Source organism: Camellia sinensis, chromosome 14 (genome assembly GCF_055761805.1).
Source record: "Camellia sinensis isolate YWXY chromosome 14, ASM5576180v1, whole genome shotgun sequence".
Classification (NCBI taxonomy): Eukaryota; Viridiplantae; Streptophyta; class Magnoliopsida; order Ericales; family Theaceae; genus Camellia; species Camellia sinensis.
In genome coordinates this window covers 3,231,537-3,251,645 of record NC_138974.1, presented here as the reverse complement: position 1 = coordinate 3,251,645, position 20,109 = coordinate 3,231,537, and the positions used below count along the sequence as shown (strand labels likewise).

The 20,109-nt window shown below is 36.1% G+C and overlaps 1 protein-coding gene across 1 annotated transcript; it reads right to left on the bottom strand.

Annotated features, from left to right (window-relative positions):
- Positions 1-16,082: 16,082 nt before the first annotated feature.
- Positions 16,083-19,730, bottom strand: LOC114291550 (protein neprosin). The gene is made up of 7 exons (XM_028235395.2): positions 19,022-19,730; positions 18,335-18,421; positions 17,985-18,242; positions 17,680-17,844; positions 17,444-17,497; positions 17,126-17,272; positions 16,083-16,673 (listed from the first exon to the last, which is right to left on the bottom strand). Exons 1-7 carry the CDS (start codon positions 19,211-19,213, stop codon positions 16,296-16,298), a joined length of 1,281 nt encoding a protein of 426 aa, XP_028091196.2. The 5' UTR covers positions 19,214-19,730; the 3' UTR covers positions 16,083-16,295.
- Positions 19,731-20,109: the final 379 nt, after the last annotated feature.

Here is a 20,109-nt window from a genome sequence, read left to right as displayed (position 1 = left end):
TTATAAGGTTATAGTCAAATATTTTTAAAATATAAACAAACATATCCATGGGTTTCATTTTCACAAATAGGGTTCAGAAATCAAACCACGTAACTGAAATATTTATATAATTTATAATAGTTTATAAAACATAACTTGTATAAAATAAATATGGTAAGTCAAAACATACATAAAATATATTATGGTGATTCAAGGTATAATACAACTTACCTTAACTTTAATACCTCACTCTTTCTTTCCACTATCAAAGACCCTCTTAGCTTCTTTTCTTTCTTCCCTTCTTTTCCGTTCTTTCTTCCTTTCCTTTCTCTCTCATTTCGTTCCTTCTTTCTTTTCTTTTTTTCCTTTCTTTCCTTCACCCAGCTGAATCACCTCCCTATTTATAAGGAAGTGAGGCCATTGGTTGACCAATGCGTGGCTTTCCTAAAGATTTGATTCATAATTATATAGATTTATATTTATCTTATATAAATATTTAAAATAATTACACTCTGACTCAAGTTTTTAATATAATTATATAAATAATTAATTCCTAATTAACTTATACTTTATCGTATATCCGCAGAAAATTATTTAGTTATTTTATTACCACATCTATTATTATTACTATTTATATTTTGACCCCCTAAACTTTTAATAATTATATTATTTTATAAAATTACACATAATAATATATAATAAATTATATATTTTTCTAACTGTGATTTAATAATATTAGTATAAATTTTACAGAATAATTGAAAATATGAGTTGTTACATTAGGTCTAATAATGAATTTTGCAATATCCATTGTAATGCCTTGATATTTTTATACCACATAATTTATTATCAATCTATTATTATAATCCAAACCCATGACCTTAATGTAAATGAGAAATAAAATGAAACAATCTTATAAATTGAAATTCGTCACATTTTCATATATTCCTCTTCAAGTTCTTTACAATAATTCACCACACATAAAATATAAAAATAAACATTAAATTTGCCATAAGGGCTTACACATTTAAGGCTAAGGGCCTTAATTACAACAAATAAAATCTTATCTTGACAAGTAAGCTGATAGCTGTACACAAACAACATCAAAGGAAGCTTCATCAGCACTCCACAAAGAATTCCATTATTTTTCACCAAAGTTGTGGCTCATCTTCATCACTTGGAATTTTAGGACATCCAACCCATAAAAAGGGAGTGAGCTTTTACGCCCAATAGGAAATAAACTTAACATAGTATATGAATATTTGATATAATTATGTTCATGTGATGCCATGCCCTACATAAGACTTCAACTTTGTTTTAAACTCAAATGCTTAATGTATAATTTAAAACCCATGTTTGACTTAACTCTTTAACCTTAGTATGACCAAAGACTCTTCATTTTGTAATAAAATCCATGATACACATCTCAATCACTCCTTACATTTATCGGCTACCAAGCACGGCAGGACAAGTAGGTGCCTCTTACAATTTGAAAACGTCTACATTTATCGGTCATCAAGCACAGAGGGACAATTGGATACCCATTTTATTTTAAAAATATCTCCACATTTTCCAACCATTGAGTACGAAGGGACAATCGGACATCCATCAATCTATTAAACCATATCCCCTACATTTACTGCATTTAGCATAGAAGGGCAATTTGGCACCTTTACCAAAATACCAACAACATTCCCACATTTTCTAGCCTCCGAACACGGAAGGGCAATTGGGTACTTTAACATACACAACACATATCCAAAACACATACACTATTTTAAATCACCATACACTCAATTCAAAATTATGAAAATGTAATGCGATGCATGAGTTTTCAAATATTTTAATTTACCCAAAATTTAATTTAATTGCACAAGAATTCAACAAGTAAAAACTAATGAAATATTCTCATTTTCATGACACCAAGTCTTTCTCATTACCAACTATAATCACATGCAAAATATTAACTTTACATCCTTCTAACATCTCCCAAGTTACCACACAATTCAACTTCCATAAATCCTCCATAATATCATCATAAATAAAAAAATTCATCCCATTGACATATATTCAAGGAAAATCAATTGAAATTTCAACATAAGGTGCCAATTAGTTTGAATTCTCTTTTAAATAAAAAAATCTCAATTCTAGGGTTTCAAGAAAATTGGGGGTTTTTTTTTTAATTTATTTATATCTTTATCAAATTCACAAATCATCAAATATTATTCATCAATATGTTAAAACAGTCAAGACATTACAAAAATTTAAGTGAAAACCCCCTTTTTGCACATTAACAAATCTTTATCAAAGTTTTTCTAACTCAACAATCCATAATCCCTAAATGTTACAAAATCATACCAAATCATAAATATATGGAGTTAAGAGAATCTCCTACCTTAAGAATGCGAACAAACAACAAAGATTCGAGCAAGAACTTCAACGAAATCGCAATCCAACCAGTCAAATATCGTGATCTATATTTCTCATTCATTATTCTTGCTAGATCTAAGGTGGATACTTAGTAAAATGAGATAAGGTTTGAGGGCTAGGGTTTTTGGACATGGAGGAGTGAGAGAGAGAAAAGTGAGAGAAAATGAGAAAAAAAGTGAGTTTTATACACTCGAACAAACTGCTCGAACAAACACTTCACCGGTCGAGTGGTGAACACGATTCCGGACATACTGCTCGAGCGAACATTCTACCGTTTGAGCGGTAAATGCAATGTCCCAGAAGTTTTGCAGTTCTGAAGTGAAAGTATTGGAACCCACTCATCTTCGCTTGAGCGACCAATGGACCGCTCGAGTGGTCTCACTTTATGCCCAGTTTGCAGAAGGAATACTAGGAACCCTAAATCTCCACTCGAGCGAACCTACGAAACGTGATGTTATAATCTTCCCTACTTACAAAATCTTGTCCTTGAAATTTGCTATGCCACCAACTAAACGGAAAAACTACACAAACCATATGCTAAAGGGTTCATTTCCCCCAAATTTAAACAACTCAAAATTTAAGACCCCGAATAAGGTAAGGAAATAGCCATTGGGATTAACACCAATTGTATAGTTTTATACTTTTTATTAAAAAACCTAAGTGATTTGTGATTAGATCAAGAATTAATTGTACCAATTCCAAAACAACTAAAACTAACAATCTAAATCATCAAACACGTACGAATGTGATTTAGATTGTTATTTCCGAAACAATAAATCGACGCAAATGGTTTTTATGTGGAAAAAACCACAATTGGAGCACCTCTAATTGTGATAAAAAAAACCACGGGCGAAATGCCACAAATCAATCCACTACTGAAGAAAGAAATATTACAAAGATACTAACCAAATTACCCAAACGCTTCCAATATGTCTTCAAATCTTCTGTATATCTTTCACCGCATCCTTCGTCTCGGAAATGATTAGATTAATATTGAATCCACAACATCTATTTCCGAATCAACTATTGCACACAGCATCAAACTCCTTTGATTACTCTGTGCTTGAATCTTCGGATTCCACCAAAGAAGAATACTCTAAAAGAAGATCAAACAAACTCCTTGATGTGTACTTATAAGAACATGAGTTCAAACTCAATCAAACATCAAGGAAAACCAGATAAATATCCCCAAAAGAAAACCCTAAAACCCTTAAAGAAGATCTAGAAAACGTAACCCTAGATTTGGAGCAACTTGAGGTTTTATAGAGGCTGAGATCGCGACGTCCCCTCATGCGTGGAAATGGACGCTCGAGCGGGGACTCTATATCGCGTGTTCCAAACCAAGGTTCACACTCGAGCGTAAGATCCCACGCTCGAGCGTAAAAACACACCACTCAGTATATTTTGTAGACGAGCAAAATACTGTAAGGGTGGAATCTCCGCTCGAGCGCCACTTGCCTCGCTGGAGCGGGAAGGCCAAAAACATAAGAAAATTACAACTTAATTAAACCCAAGTTTATCCATGGATTTTAACAACAAGTAGGGTCCTAACACTTATGTTATATAAAAAGACCAAATGCATAGTTATAATTAAATTCTAAATTTTACCCAAATCATGATTAATTAATTTTAGTACATAGTTTATTTTAAGAACTGGGGTGTTACACCCTAGCTTTTCTTTATCCTTTACCATCGTTGCTACCAAGACCGGCAGCCCCCCTACCTCCACATATGCAACTCGTCAAACCCACTTCCCTCACATCGCCCTTTGCTACGCATGCACCCCTCCACCACAATCTTCTCATCCTTTTTTCTTTTCTTTTCTTCCTCTTCTTTTTCTTCTTCTTCTTTTTCTCATCCTCCTCGAAATCCTAAATTTTAAATCTAGGGTTTTCTGATTTGAAAACCTCCTTCCACTGTGACTTCCTTCATATCGTAAATCTCCCACCCTTTATCATCGTTATTTTTCTCCTCAAAACCTTAGATTTTAGATCTAAGGTTTCTAAAATCTAGAGTTTCAAAGAGGAAAATGAAGAAGAATGATAAGAAGGAGAAAGAGAAGAATGGTGGGCATTAGGAGGCATCGATAGAGGTATGGCTCTAATGGCACATTGGTGAGGGGGATAAAAGTGGAATTAATTGAGGCATTTTGGGGTGTTTAACAAAAAACATGCTAAAATTCAAAATTAGAGTTAGGGTGTCTAGAGAAGTGGGATGACCAGGTGTATTTAGAGTTATCCTATAATTATTGGGAAATTCTATTTCCGTACACCTTTTAGTCTCTATGCACATACTTAATGAAATAAATTTTTATTACAATTTTACCATAAAATAAAATGACCATAACGTACATCATTAAAACTGAGTTTTCTCTGTACATATCTTTTGAAAACAATAATTCTCGGTACACATAGTTTGGTAAAACAAAAAATTAAAATCTATATGGTTCCTCCATTGTTTCTCACTTCTTCCATTACTACACTTCATTGTCCTCCATTACAACTAATGTAGGGATGAAAATGTGATTTTATGTGCAAAATTTCATTATGTTCGGAAATCAATTGCCAAGATAATTTCATGATTTCAAAAAGTAACTTTCGAAAAATATAAATTAATTTGGTTTTCAACTAACGAAATTTATTCGAAGGTACAGAATCGAACAAATACAAAAAATTCAAAAATACAAAACTGAATAAATCTATTTGATTTAGAAAATCAGTACCAAATGAATTATTTTGGTCTCAGCCACAACCAACATCAAACTATTATCGAAAATGGAACATTGCTGTGCCCAGAAGTGGGTAACACATACCACGCTAAAATACTTGGTGATTACTTAGAGGATGTTCCCACTAGGTACGGGAAGAAGTGCAATGAAATTGCAAGCAACATTGATGGACCTAGACTAAACACAGGCTAGATGACAGTGAATAATTTAGGGGTTTGAAGGTGTAGTGTATGGAAAAATCTATTTGGGTGGTACATGTACTGTGTGGGTGATTTTCCGACCACACTGCCCGCTTAGCAACCAGCTGGAGAGCACTGGAAGAATAGATGGCACCTGACTGACCTGCAACAGAAATATAAGAATCCCGCGGTGGTTTCGACCACCTGGGGGCACTCCGACAATCAAGTCAGTATATCTCTCAAAGATAAATCAAGTACTAAACTCACAAGCTTGAGTATCAAAAAGCATACCTTAGACCCATAGGGGTGCCTCTCTTTTATAGTCAACATAAACCTAGTCCCAATAGAAACCTAACTTCTATGGACTCAGAATTACTGCTAATCTTGGACTTCCAGTAAGATTAAGATAAACTCTCTAAGAGTCTTATCTTAATACAAACTGAAGTCTTCTCTCATTCTAGGACTCTTGTCCCTCATCCAGGTTGAGTTTCCTTTATCCACTTATCTCGGATTCTGATATCTTCGGAGATAACCTCGGCCTTGCCGAGATTACCTCGGCGTCACGACCAGGACACGTGACACCCCGGCTGACACGTCGGTGTCACCTTGCCACGTGTTGGTACTCAGAAAATATATCCCCACAACTGCCTCCTAGGTTCTATTACCTCGGCATTCTGAGGTGATGGAACCTACACTGTTCGTTCATCTGTGCCCCTCTGTCCGAGATCAAACTTGCCGACCTCAATGTTCCCTGGACTTTACTGTCCACTGATGTCAAGAATCAAGTTTCATGCTTTCCAAGCTGCTTGAAATCGCACCTCCTAGCCGAGGTTCTGGTTTCATTAATTCGTAAACTCCAAGAGCTTTGCAACTATTCCACTCACACTCTCTAGTGAGTTCTCGATTTCCAATCATCTATTTGACTCCGGCGATTTTCATATCGGCGTTCATTTGGTAGGTTCATAAATTCTTACTTTTTTATTAAGCTTAATCTTTCATAACTTTTCTGATTTACTTTGAATCTTTTTATTTCTGCCACTGTTCTTGGCTTGACACACTTGTGCAATCTTTTTGTCTTGATTTTCTGATAGCTTCATCACCATTCTTGATTACAAATTATATTCTTGTTTCTGTTTTCTGTGTCTTTTTCCAGATTTTTGCCTTCGTTTCTAGTTCTTAGGGTCTTCATCTTTGTACTTTTGTTTTCTTTGCATATGTAACCTTTTTTGCTTCTGAAAAAATGTCTGTTGTTGGCCGATGTTAACATTCCTTGCTCCTTGATTATCATTCCTTCTTCCACTGTATTTGATAGCCATGTCAGGTAATTGACTTCTCGGATGGCCCTGAGCTCCAAAAGTTTGTTTACTTCTTCCTCTACTGCTTCGACGTGTATCAACATTGGCCCTCTTGCTCATGGGATTACAGGTTTGGCCGACCTGTTGACGTTCAATTTGTGGCACGTGACCTCGGGGTCAATGTCAGGCATTTCATAAGGTGTCCAAGCAAATACCTCAATGTTTGCTCTAAAAAAAGCTTCCAATTCCCTTTCTTCTTCTTCGGCTAAGCCTAAGCCGAGAAGAAAGAAGCGTTCTTTATCCCCCTCCTGGACGAGGATTTTCAGTGCCTCTTCACACCTCTCGACTGGCTCCTTGCTGACATCATCTAGTACCTCTATGTCCTCGTTTTCAATCTTTGTCTTCTCTAGTTCTCGAATGCTGCAGGTGGATTTCATTGCTGCCATGGAACAATTCTCCGCCTGCAGTTGATCCCTTCTGACTTCTTCAATCCCATGTTCTGTTGGGAACCGCAGTAGTTGATGCAACGTTGAGGGAACTGCCCCCATTATATGCAGCCATGGCCTTCCCAAGATGATATTGTATGGTGAGGGCGTGTCAATCACCATGAATTCTGTCTTGATCTTCTTCTAACTGCTCTTGCATGATTCTATACTTAGAATATTTTGCATGCCTTTCATACTTTGCCTCCTTTGTGCAATCTTCTCGGGGTTACATACCTCGGGTATAATAGCTACAAAACTTTTACTTCGGCAAGATACTGACCTGTAAACTTTTCATAAATTCTAACAAGTGTGAAACATATACTACTCAATGTTAACTTTGCAAACTTTTTCTCAAGTTTTAACAAGTGTTTAAAAGGTGATCTCGATCTAGCCTACTTGTAAATTGCTATAAATTTCAACAAGGATTAACATATACTGTAACAGGGATCAACAAGGATTAACATAACAAGTGTTAAACACTAATCTATTTGTAAATTGCTACGAGTTTCAACAAGTGTTTAAACAACATACTTAGCTTTTTCCTTAACCGGTAAATTGCTGCAAATTTCAACAGATGATCATATGTCGGCTTAACGTTATCTTGTAAATTGCTACAAATTTCAACAAGTGTTAAGCATCTTCTTTGGTTTAACCAACCTGCAGATTGCTACAAGTGTTTAGCAATAACCTCGGCTTTACTTCAACTCGTAAATTGCTACGAATTTAAACAAGCGAAGAGAAACAGTAATCTTGGCTTAACTTCAACTTGTAAATTGCTACAAATTTCAACAAGTGAAGATAAGGAATAATCCTAGCTTAACTTCAACTTGTAAATTGTTACAAATTTCAACAAGTGAAGATAAGGAACCATCTCAGCTTAACTTCAACTTGTAAATTGCTACAAATTTCAACAAGTGAAGATAAGGAACCATCTCGGCTTAACTTCAACTTGTAAATTGCTACAAATTTCAACAAGTGAAGATAAAGAACGATCTCAGCTTAACTTCAACTTGTAAATTGCTACAAATTTCAACAAGTGAAGATAAGGAACCATCTCGGCTTAACTTCAGTTAAGCATCATCTTCGGCTTAACTTCGGTTAAGCATCATCTCGGTTTCAACATCATCTTCGGCTTAACTTCGGTTAAGCATTATCTCGGCTTAACTTCGGTTAAGCATCATCTCGGCTTAACTTCGGTTAAACATCGTCTTCGTTTAATCAATTTGTAAATTGCTACAAATTTCAACAAGCGGTAAACATCATATTTGTTACGCCCTAAAAAAAAAACATTAAATCCATCCATATAGAGACATGCATTGATACGTAAAAGGTCCACATTCATCTATTCCTCAAAAGTATTTCATTACAAAAGTATTACATGTTTACAACAAAAGCAAATGCCCTACGGACTTACAGCTTTCCAAGCTTCACTTGGTTACAAAAGAGAGTACTAACTTAATTACACATTAAGTTCTTGGCTTGAAACTATATGTAATACAATCAAGGAAAATAAGACAGCCAAAGTATGTCCGCCTCTAGCCTCCCAAGCTATGTCCTTAAAGGTGGCATGCTACCTGTACCTGAAAATAATGTCCCCATATAGGGTGAGCCACAGCCCAGTAGAAATATACTAAACCAACTATGAACAATGACTAAGAGATTAGCAACTGGTAGATGATCAACACTTACACTTCCATTTACATCTTATTACAATTCCATGACGGTCAAGTCTAGGTTACAATTCACCTTCCATTTCTTATTCAACTTTGAGTTTGAAAACAAGGTTCAGTACTCTGGCCAAAACATTTGATGAGATTATAGTTCACCACCAGAACATTTTCAAAATTCAAGGTGGATACACATTTTGGTGTTGTATTAATAACACATAAACTACTTCTATACTTCACAAACGATGATGATATACATTTTAGTGCTATATCAAATCAAACAAACTTTTCAATAGATAAGCATATGAGCTGTATCACTACTACAACAGATAAGCATATGAGCTATATCAATACTTCAACAGATAAGCATATGAGCTGTATCAACATTCCAATAGATAAGCATATGAGCTGTATCAACACTTCAACAGATAAGCATATGAGTTGTATCATCACTACAATGGGAGAGCATATGAGCTGCATCCCTGGGTCCATCACCCATCTTCCCTTAACCATTAACCGGTTTAGAGGTACATCCCCATCTTCCCCCAAACCGTCGAGTACATCCCCCATCTTCCCCCAAACCGTAGAGTACATCCCCCATCTCCTCCCATATACAAGTAATGCATATAAACACAGAATCACATACGCAATCAATCAATACATAAAGTTAATGTATTCTATCAACTGTCTACACATAATGCATATAAACACATTGGCCATATGCACAATCAACCGATACATAAAGTTAATGTATTCTATCAATTGTCATACTCTATGACACATCCAATCGATTAGTTTTAGTTTGTCTAATCATCATGCATTGTCTACAACATTCAACACTACCCTCCACCGGTAGCCCCAAGCAATTATTTCTAAGCAGGAAATAAATGCACAAGTGGATAATATATCAATATTTCAACTAGATGAGCAATAAAAGATTCGACTACACTCTTTAGTCCCATACATTCCCAATTTCAACATTCTCAATTCAATTCCTTGTTTTCTTCAATTAATTATATGCATTAATTAATTAAACCAATTAGGGCAAATTACCATAATTCACAAAACAACCCTAAGGTTCCATTTCCATCAATGTCCCAACATTAATCTCATTTCTCTATGCCTAACATGCATATAGGTTTATATATCTAAAACCCTAACTTTTGTAAAATTACACAAAGGCCCAAACTTTCTCAAAATTACCCAACAACCCCCAACATACCAAAATGCTAAAATTCAAAGACAAAGCTCATAAGATGGAGTAGGTTATCCCTACCTCGAATGATGGGACTCAACGAAGGAGATGAAGAAACAGAAATGCTCCAAATCCCGAAATTTTCAGATTAAAAGATAGCCCTCGACGATCAACACAACTTTTGTAAAGGCCCAAGGTGAGAAAACAACTCCTACTAGATCAATCCTAAGAGAGAAGTTAGGGTTTTAGTGAGAGGAACTCTCAAAATAACTTTTTGGAAAAGTAAGAGAGAGAAAGGATGTTGAAAAGTGAACAAAAAGGTCGAGTCTCGGCTTTATATAAAAGTCGCCCCGCTCGAGCGAAAAAATCCCCACTCGAGCGTCACTCACAGATCCCCGCTCGAGCGTCCAATCCCCCGCTCGAGCGGCAGATGCACGCTCCCAGAACTTTTACAGACATGGTTCCCGCTCGAGCGTCAAACTCCCCGCTCGAGCGTCAGACACAACTCCCGCTCGAGCGGCCAATCCCCCGTTCGAGCGTCTACCATTACAGACGAAATACTAGATGGGTGATTTCCCCGCTCGAGCGCCAACACCCCCGCTCGAGCGGACAAACAACAACAGAGTCCCGCTCGAGCGGCGCTTTTGCCGCTCGAGCGGAGAGACCAAAAACTGGGCAAAGATTTTACATTTTAAAACACAACCAACTTATTCCCAACTTGCCCAACACAACCCAAAGCTCGAACACAAAGAGAAAGGGATAGAAAGAGGATAAGACAACAGCACCCTTACGAAACCGAATCCGGATTACAGTTAAGCACGAAAGGGAAAACCGGGATCGCTATAATATTGGTTTAACCAACTTGTAAATTGTTACAAATTTCAACAAGTGGTAAACGCATTCTTCTTCTCTACGCCCCCAGTGTGAACTTAAAATCCACTTGGGTTCTCATCATACATGTAGCTTCGACCTTGTCGCCGAGGTTGAATTCAAGCCGAGGTTGTCGGCCTTGGTTTCTCTATTGATCTTACTTGGCTCCAACCTGGCCTCGCATCGGCGAGCCGTTTCTCTTTTCTTGTTCCGACGCCTTTGTTCCCGGCATGTCCTCCTCGGCCCTAGCATACTTCTCAATTCTTGCAAACTTTAGTCTGATCTTGTGTGTTTTCTTTTTATCTTCTGGGATCTGAGATCTGCTTATTGTGCTCTTCTCTTCTCAGACTCAGGTGCTGAGATCTTATCTTCTGGAATCTTGGATCTGCTCACTTAGGTTGAGCTCTCGTCTTCTCAGGCCTACTTGTCTAGGTTGAGATCATGTCTTCTGGGATCTGGGATTCGGGATTTGCTCACTCAGGTTGAGCTCTTCTATATTTGAATGTTATCTTCTTGGGAGCGCTTATGCCCCTTGTCTTTGCATCCCTTCTGGAAGGGTCTTCGTTCCTCCGCAGGTATCTATCTTTCCATACCTGGAGGTCATCTTTGTTGCTTCGATCTGTTGTCTTTGGTGCGTCACCTTCTTGGCCGGCTTCTTTCACTCCGTGACTCTGGTCATGAGTTTCTATGTTGCTATTGTCCCCTTCAACGTCGAGGTTGATAGATCTCCTATTCCCAGCAAGAGCGTTGTCTCCAGTCTGATCCTTCTATCCGTCATTGGCCATCTATTCTTCTTTCTTTCCCACAGACGGCGCCAAATTGTGTGGGTGATTTTCTGACCACACTGCCCGCTTAGTAACCAGCTGGAGAGCACTGGCAGAATAGATGGCACCTGACTGACCTGCAACAGAAATATAAGAATCCCACGGTGGTTTCGACCACCCGGGGGCACTCCGACAATCAAGTCAGTATATCTCTCAAAGATAAATCAAGTACTAAACTCACAAGCTTAAGTATCAAAAAGCATACTTTAGACCCATGTGGGTGCCTCTCTTTTATGGTCAACATAAACCTAGTTCCAATAGAAGCCTAACTTCTATGGACTCAGGATTACTGCTAATCTTGGACTCCCAGTAAGATTAGGATAAACTCTCTAAGAGTCTTATCTTAATACAAACTGAAGTCTTCTCTCATTCTAGGACTCTTGTCCCTCATCCAGGTTGAGTTTCCTTTATCCACTTATCTCGGATTTTGATATCTTCGGAGAAAACCTCGGCCTTGCCAAGATTACCTCGGCATCACGACCAGGACACGTGGCACCTCGGCTAACACGTCGGTGTCACCTTGCCACGTGTTGGTACTCAGAAAATATATCCCACATGTACATATTATGAGTTAGGGTAATAATTGGAATATTTGGTGTGTGGAATGACAATAATAATATATAATCAAATTCATAAGTGTGCAAACTCAGATATGATGTGTGTAGAGATTAAAGGTGTGTGAAAATAGAATTTCCCATAATTATTTCGCGATCCTTTCAGTTCTAATTAAGACACCCACTATTATTCCTTATAAATACAGTCATGTCATTGCGACATCATTCTAAACAAACTTTATGTATACAAATTATGTTTGTAAATCACTTTCCTATTTTGATTTGGGATTGAATGTATAAACAAAATCTATCTCCGTAATTGCAAGGCCCAAGTAAGTGACTAAATATCTATCGCCTATGTATTAGAGGGTCTAGTAGAAGAAGACACCCATCTATCGACAAGCCAATAATCATGGAAAATTTCAAGGGCGTCATAGTTACCTCACCAAAGGATAGATAGAAGGAGTTGGTGTGTCCCACAACCGCTTAGCTAACGTATCCAACAGCTTTTTGTCACGACAGATGATGACAGAGAAAGAGCAAATTGACTGAATGCTGAGCAATGACTTGCACTCGATGAGGAAGAGCTCAGTACCAAGAGTTGACATTTGCCAAGCTTCTATATCGTGTTATATAAATTGCCATCATACATAATGCTTACCAACTTTAAATCTAAGAATCAAGAAGATGATGAGTAGAGATTGACCTTGTGTCAGGCAAGATAGGTGTGTAAAACCTTCACATTTCGTACCTAAGTTCCTAAGCCAAGGTCTTTGGTTATGATGGACTAGTTTCTTAAAGGTTGGAGTCAATATGGGTTCTTGGACCTAAAATCAAGTGGTGGCTCTGGTTTTGAAACCTTTGCCAAGAGTTGACATTTGCCAAGCTTCCATATAGTGTTTTATAAATTGCCATCATGCATAATGCTTACCAACTTTAAATCTAATGAGTAGAGATTGACCTTGTGTCAGGCAAGATGGGTATGTAAAACCTTCACATTTCGTACCTAAGCTCTTAAGCCAAGTTCTTTGGTTATGACAGACTAGTTTCTTAAGGGTTAGAGTCAATATGGGTTCTTGGACCAAAAATCAAGTGGTGGCTCTGGTATTGAAACCTTTGATTTTTGGTCACTTAACCTATGTGGAAAATAATAAAATATCTAAAAATTTATAGCACAAAATAAATATAAGAGTAAATTTGTCTAACATAAAATAGATGTTCTTATGGCCTTGAGTTTACAGCTTGAAGGTATTGCCAAATAAGTCCCTATTAATATGTATTTTGGAGGAACTAGATTGAATATATGTTCCAGTATGAGAATAACTACTTAATACTTCTATGTCAAAAGTTAAGTAGTTACAAGAATTTTAGTAGGCCTGAGTTTTAATGATTGAACCAGAAGACTTTGGACAAAATATCATTTATGTTGAATTAGAACATAAAGTTTTTAAAAATAACTCAAACTCCCTCACAACAAGGGATAAGTCTAATGACTTGTTGATAAAAATTTTAAAACTCCATGTAACTATTTATTATTATTATTATTATTATTGATGAAATAATCATGTCAATATATAAAAATTCTTTTTCGCTTGAGATTGAAAACCTGTTTAAAGTAGAAGATTTTATTGAGAGTGGATGATAGGTGTTTAACAAATGTGATTTCTTTACAAGAATTCCAATAAAATTTTTGAATGACTGCCTACGTAATATTTTTAGAGGAAATTGCATTTCAATGTAAGTTTTTAAAAAAAATTACAAATTAGTAGAAAAGTGTATCAATTTTAGTAATTAAAATTAATTTTTTTTTTCATAAATATGTAAATATTTTATAAAAATATCACTGATTTATAATTTTCTTATATTTTTAAAACTGCCATTGATCCCACCACTCATCTGTTATTGCCATTCTCACATTACTGTGATTTCTTTGCTAGATTAGGTCTTTTTTCTTTACCCGTCAAACCTATTATGTCTGGCGATCAAATAATGTGCTTTTATGCTTGCTAGTATAATAAAAGTGCATTATATATATATATATATATATATATTGTTACACCTAAACCTAGGTAGTTAGATATGATCTAAGATGGCATAAATGTGATGAGAGCAATTCACATTTGAATTGAAGCCGTCATGGCAAATATATTTGCCCAACAAATGAGACCAATCACAGAAAGTGCAAGCAGAGCAATTTGAGCGAAACAAAACTGTTTAATAATAAAGCCCACAATTTGACATGCACAGCCAAATATAATTTTTGTGAATGGGTTCCGTGTCCTAACAGTATGTTTGATTAACAGGATTATAATTATGAGAGCTAAGCAAAATTAACCTTTAATTGGCAAACAAGGCACAACCAAGTCCATCCTTAATGGGCCAGATTCAGTCAAAATTCATTGGACTTTGACAAGTCATTGCCGACTAAATACAAGTAAGCTGAAGAGCATGTCAAGTTGAGGTTATTTAGATCGAGCATCTGAGCCGAGTATGTCGGGTAAGTTGACATGATTCCATTACGTGGGCCCAAGCAATCTCTTTCTAAAGAGTATAATGGGGAAATGGGTCCTGACATTGTGATGCTAAATGGCTAAGTTACATAAGAAAGTATCAAGGAGAAAGACTCTATAAAAGGGAGACAAGGCAGAAGAAAGAGGTATGTTCTACAAAACTTGCACTGAAGAAACAAAAGACTCTTCTTTCTACAAAACTAATTTCCTCGTCGGGGTGTTAATTCCAGCACCATCAATCGGAGTTTTTTTTTTCTATTTCAGGTGACATCTCAATGATCTTTCAAAGGCTTGTTTGGATTAAAAGAGTATTCCAAAATCATTCCCCACGTTAACATAGAATTGTGATTATTAATTTATGGATTCACAATCTCATGCTTAATTATAAATTTTATTAATTGGATTATATGTACGCCAAACATTCAATTCAGCAAAATTAGTAAATTTTTAATATTGAGAATGGCTGTGATCATAATTTCAAATATGAAAAACAAAAAAACAAAATGAACGATAAATGATTATCTCATTAATTTAATTAGATAATTAATTCTCTACTAATTCATGAGACTATTAATCTTTTCACTATCAATCATGTTAATCAAATAGGGCCTAGATGTTTTGTTTTGTTTGACAAATGATACAAACACATTAGCCTCTCTACTAGGGTAGACATCGGCCCGTTGGCCCGCTCTATCCAGTCATATTTTTCTAAGACTTGGTAAGGTTGTTTTAACTCGTAGAGTTGGGTTGGACCAACAATTTCATCCCGAGATATTAATAAGTTGAACTTAACTTTCAATCCAACCTGATCCGATTCATTATTAAATTAATTAATTAATTATTTACAATGCATTAAAAATATTTTTTTTATTGAAATCTAAGTTTTATCTTTATTAATTTTATTAAAAATTCGCATTTGTGATGATATGTGATTATATTTATTCAAGAAAAAATTTCAATTTATACACGATCTTTTAATTTATAATAATACTAATATATTTATTTAAAAAATATAATACGTGACTAAATTTAATTATAGAATGCTTTAAAAAAAATTTTAACATATAACTCAATGAGCGAATTTAAAATTTATAATTATTTTTCAAACCGAAGTTGAACAAATATAAAGATCCCATGTTAGGGCTGAACCAAACTTAAATAGACACAAAATCCCATCAACCCGACCCGATGTTTGTCCACCATTACTCTCTACTACACACCATAGCCATACAAAGACAAATCTACCACGTCAAATGTAATTTTTTATTTTATTTTATTTTTTGGGGTCCAAGACCAGAAGCGGATTCAGCATTAACAAACCAATCCAAGTGAGGAGGTGGAGTAAACAAACAAATACAAAAGAAAATGAGTGAAAGCCTGTTTGTTTTAAGCTCATGAGAAAAGGCCACTTTCCCTAAAACCCAACCACTTACATGGAGAATTTTTTGAGTGAAAAACAAGAGTCAAAACTTGCCACTGCTACATAAAATATCATCACATATTTAAGTAGACCAACAACCTAAAAAAAGAAAAAAAACATTAAACTAACAGATTGAATGATACAGAGGGAGTTGGATGGTCATGGACAATTAGGGTTTCTACCAGGACCTCCATAGTAAAAGTAATGACCCCAATCCCCATTGCTTCCAGTCTGGACATCATAGCAGTTAGATTGCTCAGTGAAGGTCCCAATGCCTTTGGGAGCCTTGAGGTTGTTTGAGCTATCAACAACTTGAATATTCCTGAAATAGCTTGACTTCCCAAATCCTTCTTCTGGGAAATGACCGCTACCCATTTGAGTTGATGTGTGTTGGCCGTCTGATTCTGAATTCACCACCTCACCACCCCACTCTATCATCGACGCACTGTCTGCCAAGTATGAGAACAGGAATGATGGCCAGTACCCCAACACATAGCCACTCCCAAATTGCATCCACCAATTTCCCTCTTTTGGGTCCTAAAGATCAAGAAAATTACAAACCCAATTAAAAAATAATAATAATCTGATAACCAAACAAGTAATAAGGCAACTCTAACTTTTCAGTTACTGCACTGTTTTAAGCAGAGTAGCCTTTTTATGGCTTTGTCAAGCCCTGTGAGTGACCAGATCAGTAACCAAAAGAAAATGCCAAAATTCTCAGCAGCATCTGAGAACCAAAATGACCTTTTTTTTTTTATTTTTTTCTAACAAAAAAAGTTCTGCAAGAATAATACCATCTGATAAGACTACTTTGTATGGCCTGGTGATATTGCCAAGGAAAGGATGCAATTTGTGCAAGCAATGATCGTCTCAATTTCCATACTTGAGAATCAGCCAGTTTATTTTATTTTTCTTGGGAGTCTTAAAATAATCTTTAATAACAGTTGACCAATGTCCCAACAAAAGGCTGAGTGGAGTGTGGATTTTACCTTCCAGACAAGAATACTAATATCATATTGGGAATTCCGATAGGCAGAAACAGGGGAGATGCTTGCACCCATTGCTATTTCACTGTTGACTTGAATGAAGCCTGAGCACAGTAGATTATAGCAACCCGTGGCTTGATATGCGTCACTCTACAAATTTAATTACAACACACATGGGTGAACAACTGATAGCTTAACCCATATACAGTATCATAAATTGTTTAAAAGAAATGGTCTTGGAGAGTCAAGAAGACTCTCTCAAGATGACAAAACAAAACACCCAAAACGAGAGAAATGGGGGGAAATTTTGTTATAGCTTACAGTCCAGTAAGTGAACAATCTTGTGTTGTTATCACCATAGAGATCTGGGCTGACCTGAAATCATGTACATACATTAGTATTATTATTCTACAATCACACCCAATTCCAATCAAATATGTAAACTGAAATGTATTTTTGTTGTCATCTTCTTTATCTTATCTTTAAGGTGGGAGTTAGTTTATCCCAAATTTCATCAGTCAGAAAAAAAATACTCCCCACTCCTATTACTCTTCTACCTGCCAACCAGCTTCAATGCTGTTGAGATCTTCACCAAAAGAACCACCCAATAGCCAAATCTGAGACAAGCTGAACTCATTAGGCTGCTGTATTTTGGGTTCCCAAACATTCATGGTTGATTTTGCTCCATAGTACTTATCTCCTTCAACATAAGCTATTGCATGCTGCCCCAAAGTAATATTAACACAACCAAACAAAAGAAAAAAAATTGCATTTAGTTCAAAGAAATTGAAATCATTACCAATCAAGAAAAATATCAGACCAAAAAAGTTTTTTCTTTCTTTCTCTCTCTTGATTTAACAACCTGATGACCACTTTGGTTGATGAGGTCAGGATCTGCAGACCTAGGCTGAGGGATGCTTCTATGCTTCTTCTTTCCAAATCTTTTGACTGAGCTTGCTCTTAGCACATCTTCCTTCTTTGTTCTTCTGATGGGTATGGTATCTTCAGGGCATCTACCATTCATGTGCCAAAGCTGAGTAATAGGCTTTCCTCTTTCTTTGTTCCCTGTAGAAACCTTTTTCTGATCATAGAGCCCTTCTGGGTGATAGCTTGGCCTCATCTGAAACCCAACCAAACACAAAATCAGGACCAAACAACAATGAAACTCGGCCAAGTAGCTAGATTCAACATCACAACCACCAAGTGATTAACCTGTAATTTGTGGTCTTTGAGGAATGGGTGATCAAATGCTGGTTGATGAGAGATGTGTACACAGTCAATGATATCCCCATCTGGACTCTGTTCAACGATTCAATATTAGAACAAAATTATTATTATTATTATTAAAATAAAAAATAGAAGAAGAAGAAGAAGAAGAAGAAAAATTACTTGTAATACTCTGATTTAATGTTGGAATACACATTTTGCTTTTGAAAAAAATACCAAAATACCCATTTTGTGTACGAAAAGAAGACCATTATTATGGACAGAGATACCAAAGAAACATCATCCTAAAAATCATTGCTACTCTCCAATAGCCTAAGGTCCCACAGAAGGTAATAATAAACACCCATTTGCAAATTTGCTTGTTTGGAAGGATAGAAAATGTGGGGAAACAAGACAAATCAAGAAAGAGGAATGCCCTATACAAAATTACTGATTTGAACTGATTTAACCAGTAGAAAAAGATGAAGAATTAAAAAAAGGGGAGGGCAGAAAACATTAGCTGAGAATCCTTTTTTTCACCTCATTTTGGTACATTTTCTCAGCAGCCAAACAGAACTTTAGTAGAGAAAAAGGGGAAAAAGAACAAAATGGAAAAAGCACCCATTCGCATTCAACAGATGGAGAGAGAAAATAAAATAAAATGAAAAACCGAAATGAGAGAGAGAGAGGGACCTTAATGCTTTTAAGGGGAGGTTTGTTCAAGCGGTTTAAGTGCTTCTGGACCTCAAGCTTCTGCCTGGAAACGGGCAACCTACCGGCACAAGATAGCGAGATCAGACCACAAAAGAAGACGAAGAAGAAGAAACCCGCTGTTAGTCCCACCCTTCTTCTAGACAGCCCACTGCTAAAATGCGCAGCATCCATGGTACACCACCACGAAACCGAAGAAACCCAAATTGAAAAACCGAAAGACAAAAATAAAAAGCAGCTACACTACACTACACTACACTCTCAGATGTGGAGGTCAGAACTTAGAAAGAAACTCAGAACTCATTCAAATCCACCGTTACCACGCCCACAACACACACAAACAAGACAGTCACAGGACAGACTACTCTCTCTCTCTCTCTCTCTCTGAAGCTTATCCTGCGCACCCCCCTCGCCTCAAAAAACACTCCGAGTCCTTTCTCTGGCAGTGGGGTGGTGGGTGGGTGGGAACCCCTCTCTCTCTCTCTCTCTCTCTCTCTCTCTGCTACTTAGCAGAAAATCCAATAAAAAAACTGCCGACGTCTCTCACTGTCTCTCTAAATTCCCTCTCTAAAAAACACACACACTCTCTCTCTCTCTCGTATTACTCCGCCTTCCAAAATAATAGGCTCTTTTAGGGGAATTCAATTTTTTTAAGTAGTATAATTATTATATTTTAAAAAAATTAATTTTTTCATACTATTCTTTTGATAGTACATGTCAATGTTATAATGGTACTTTTTATATTTTTTATTAGGTTAAATTTGACAATTCAAAATAAGTATAATTTTTTATTTTTTTTCTATTATATCATTTCTTTATTTTTTGTATATTTTTTCATAAAAAGATAAAAAATACATTTATTTAGGTCATTTCAAACAATCCCTTAATTTAAAAGAAGGGCAAAATATAAAATTTATATTATTTTTGTACTTAATTTTTAAACAAAAACTAATATTTTGGGACAATAAAAAATAAAATAAAGAATTATTATTTTGAGACGGAAGGAGTAAGATTAATGCTTGGGAGCACTAAAAATAGAGCATTAAAAGAGTACTAATGAAGTGGCTCTC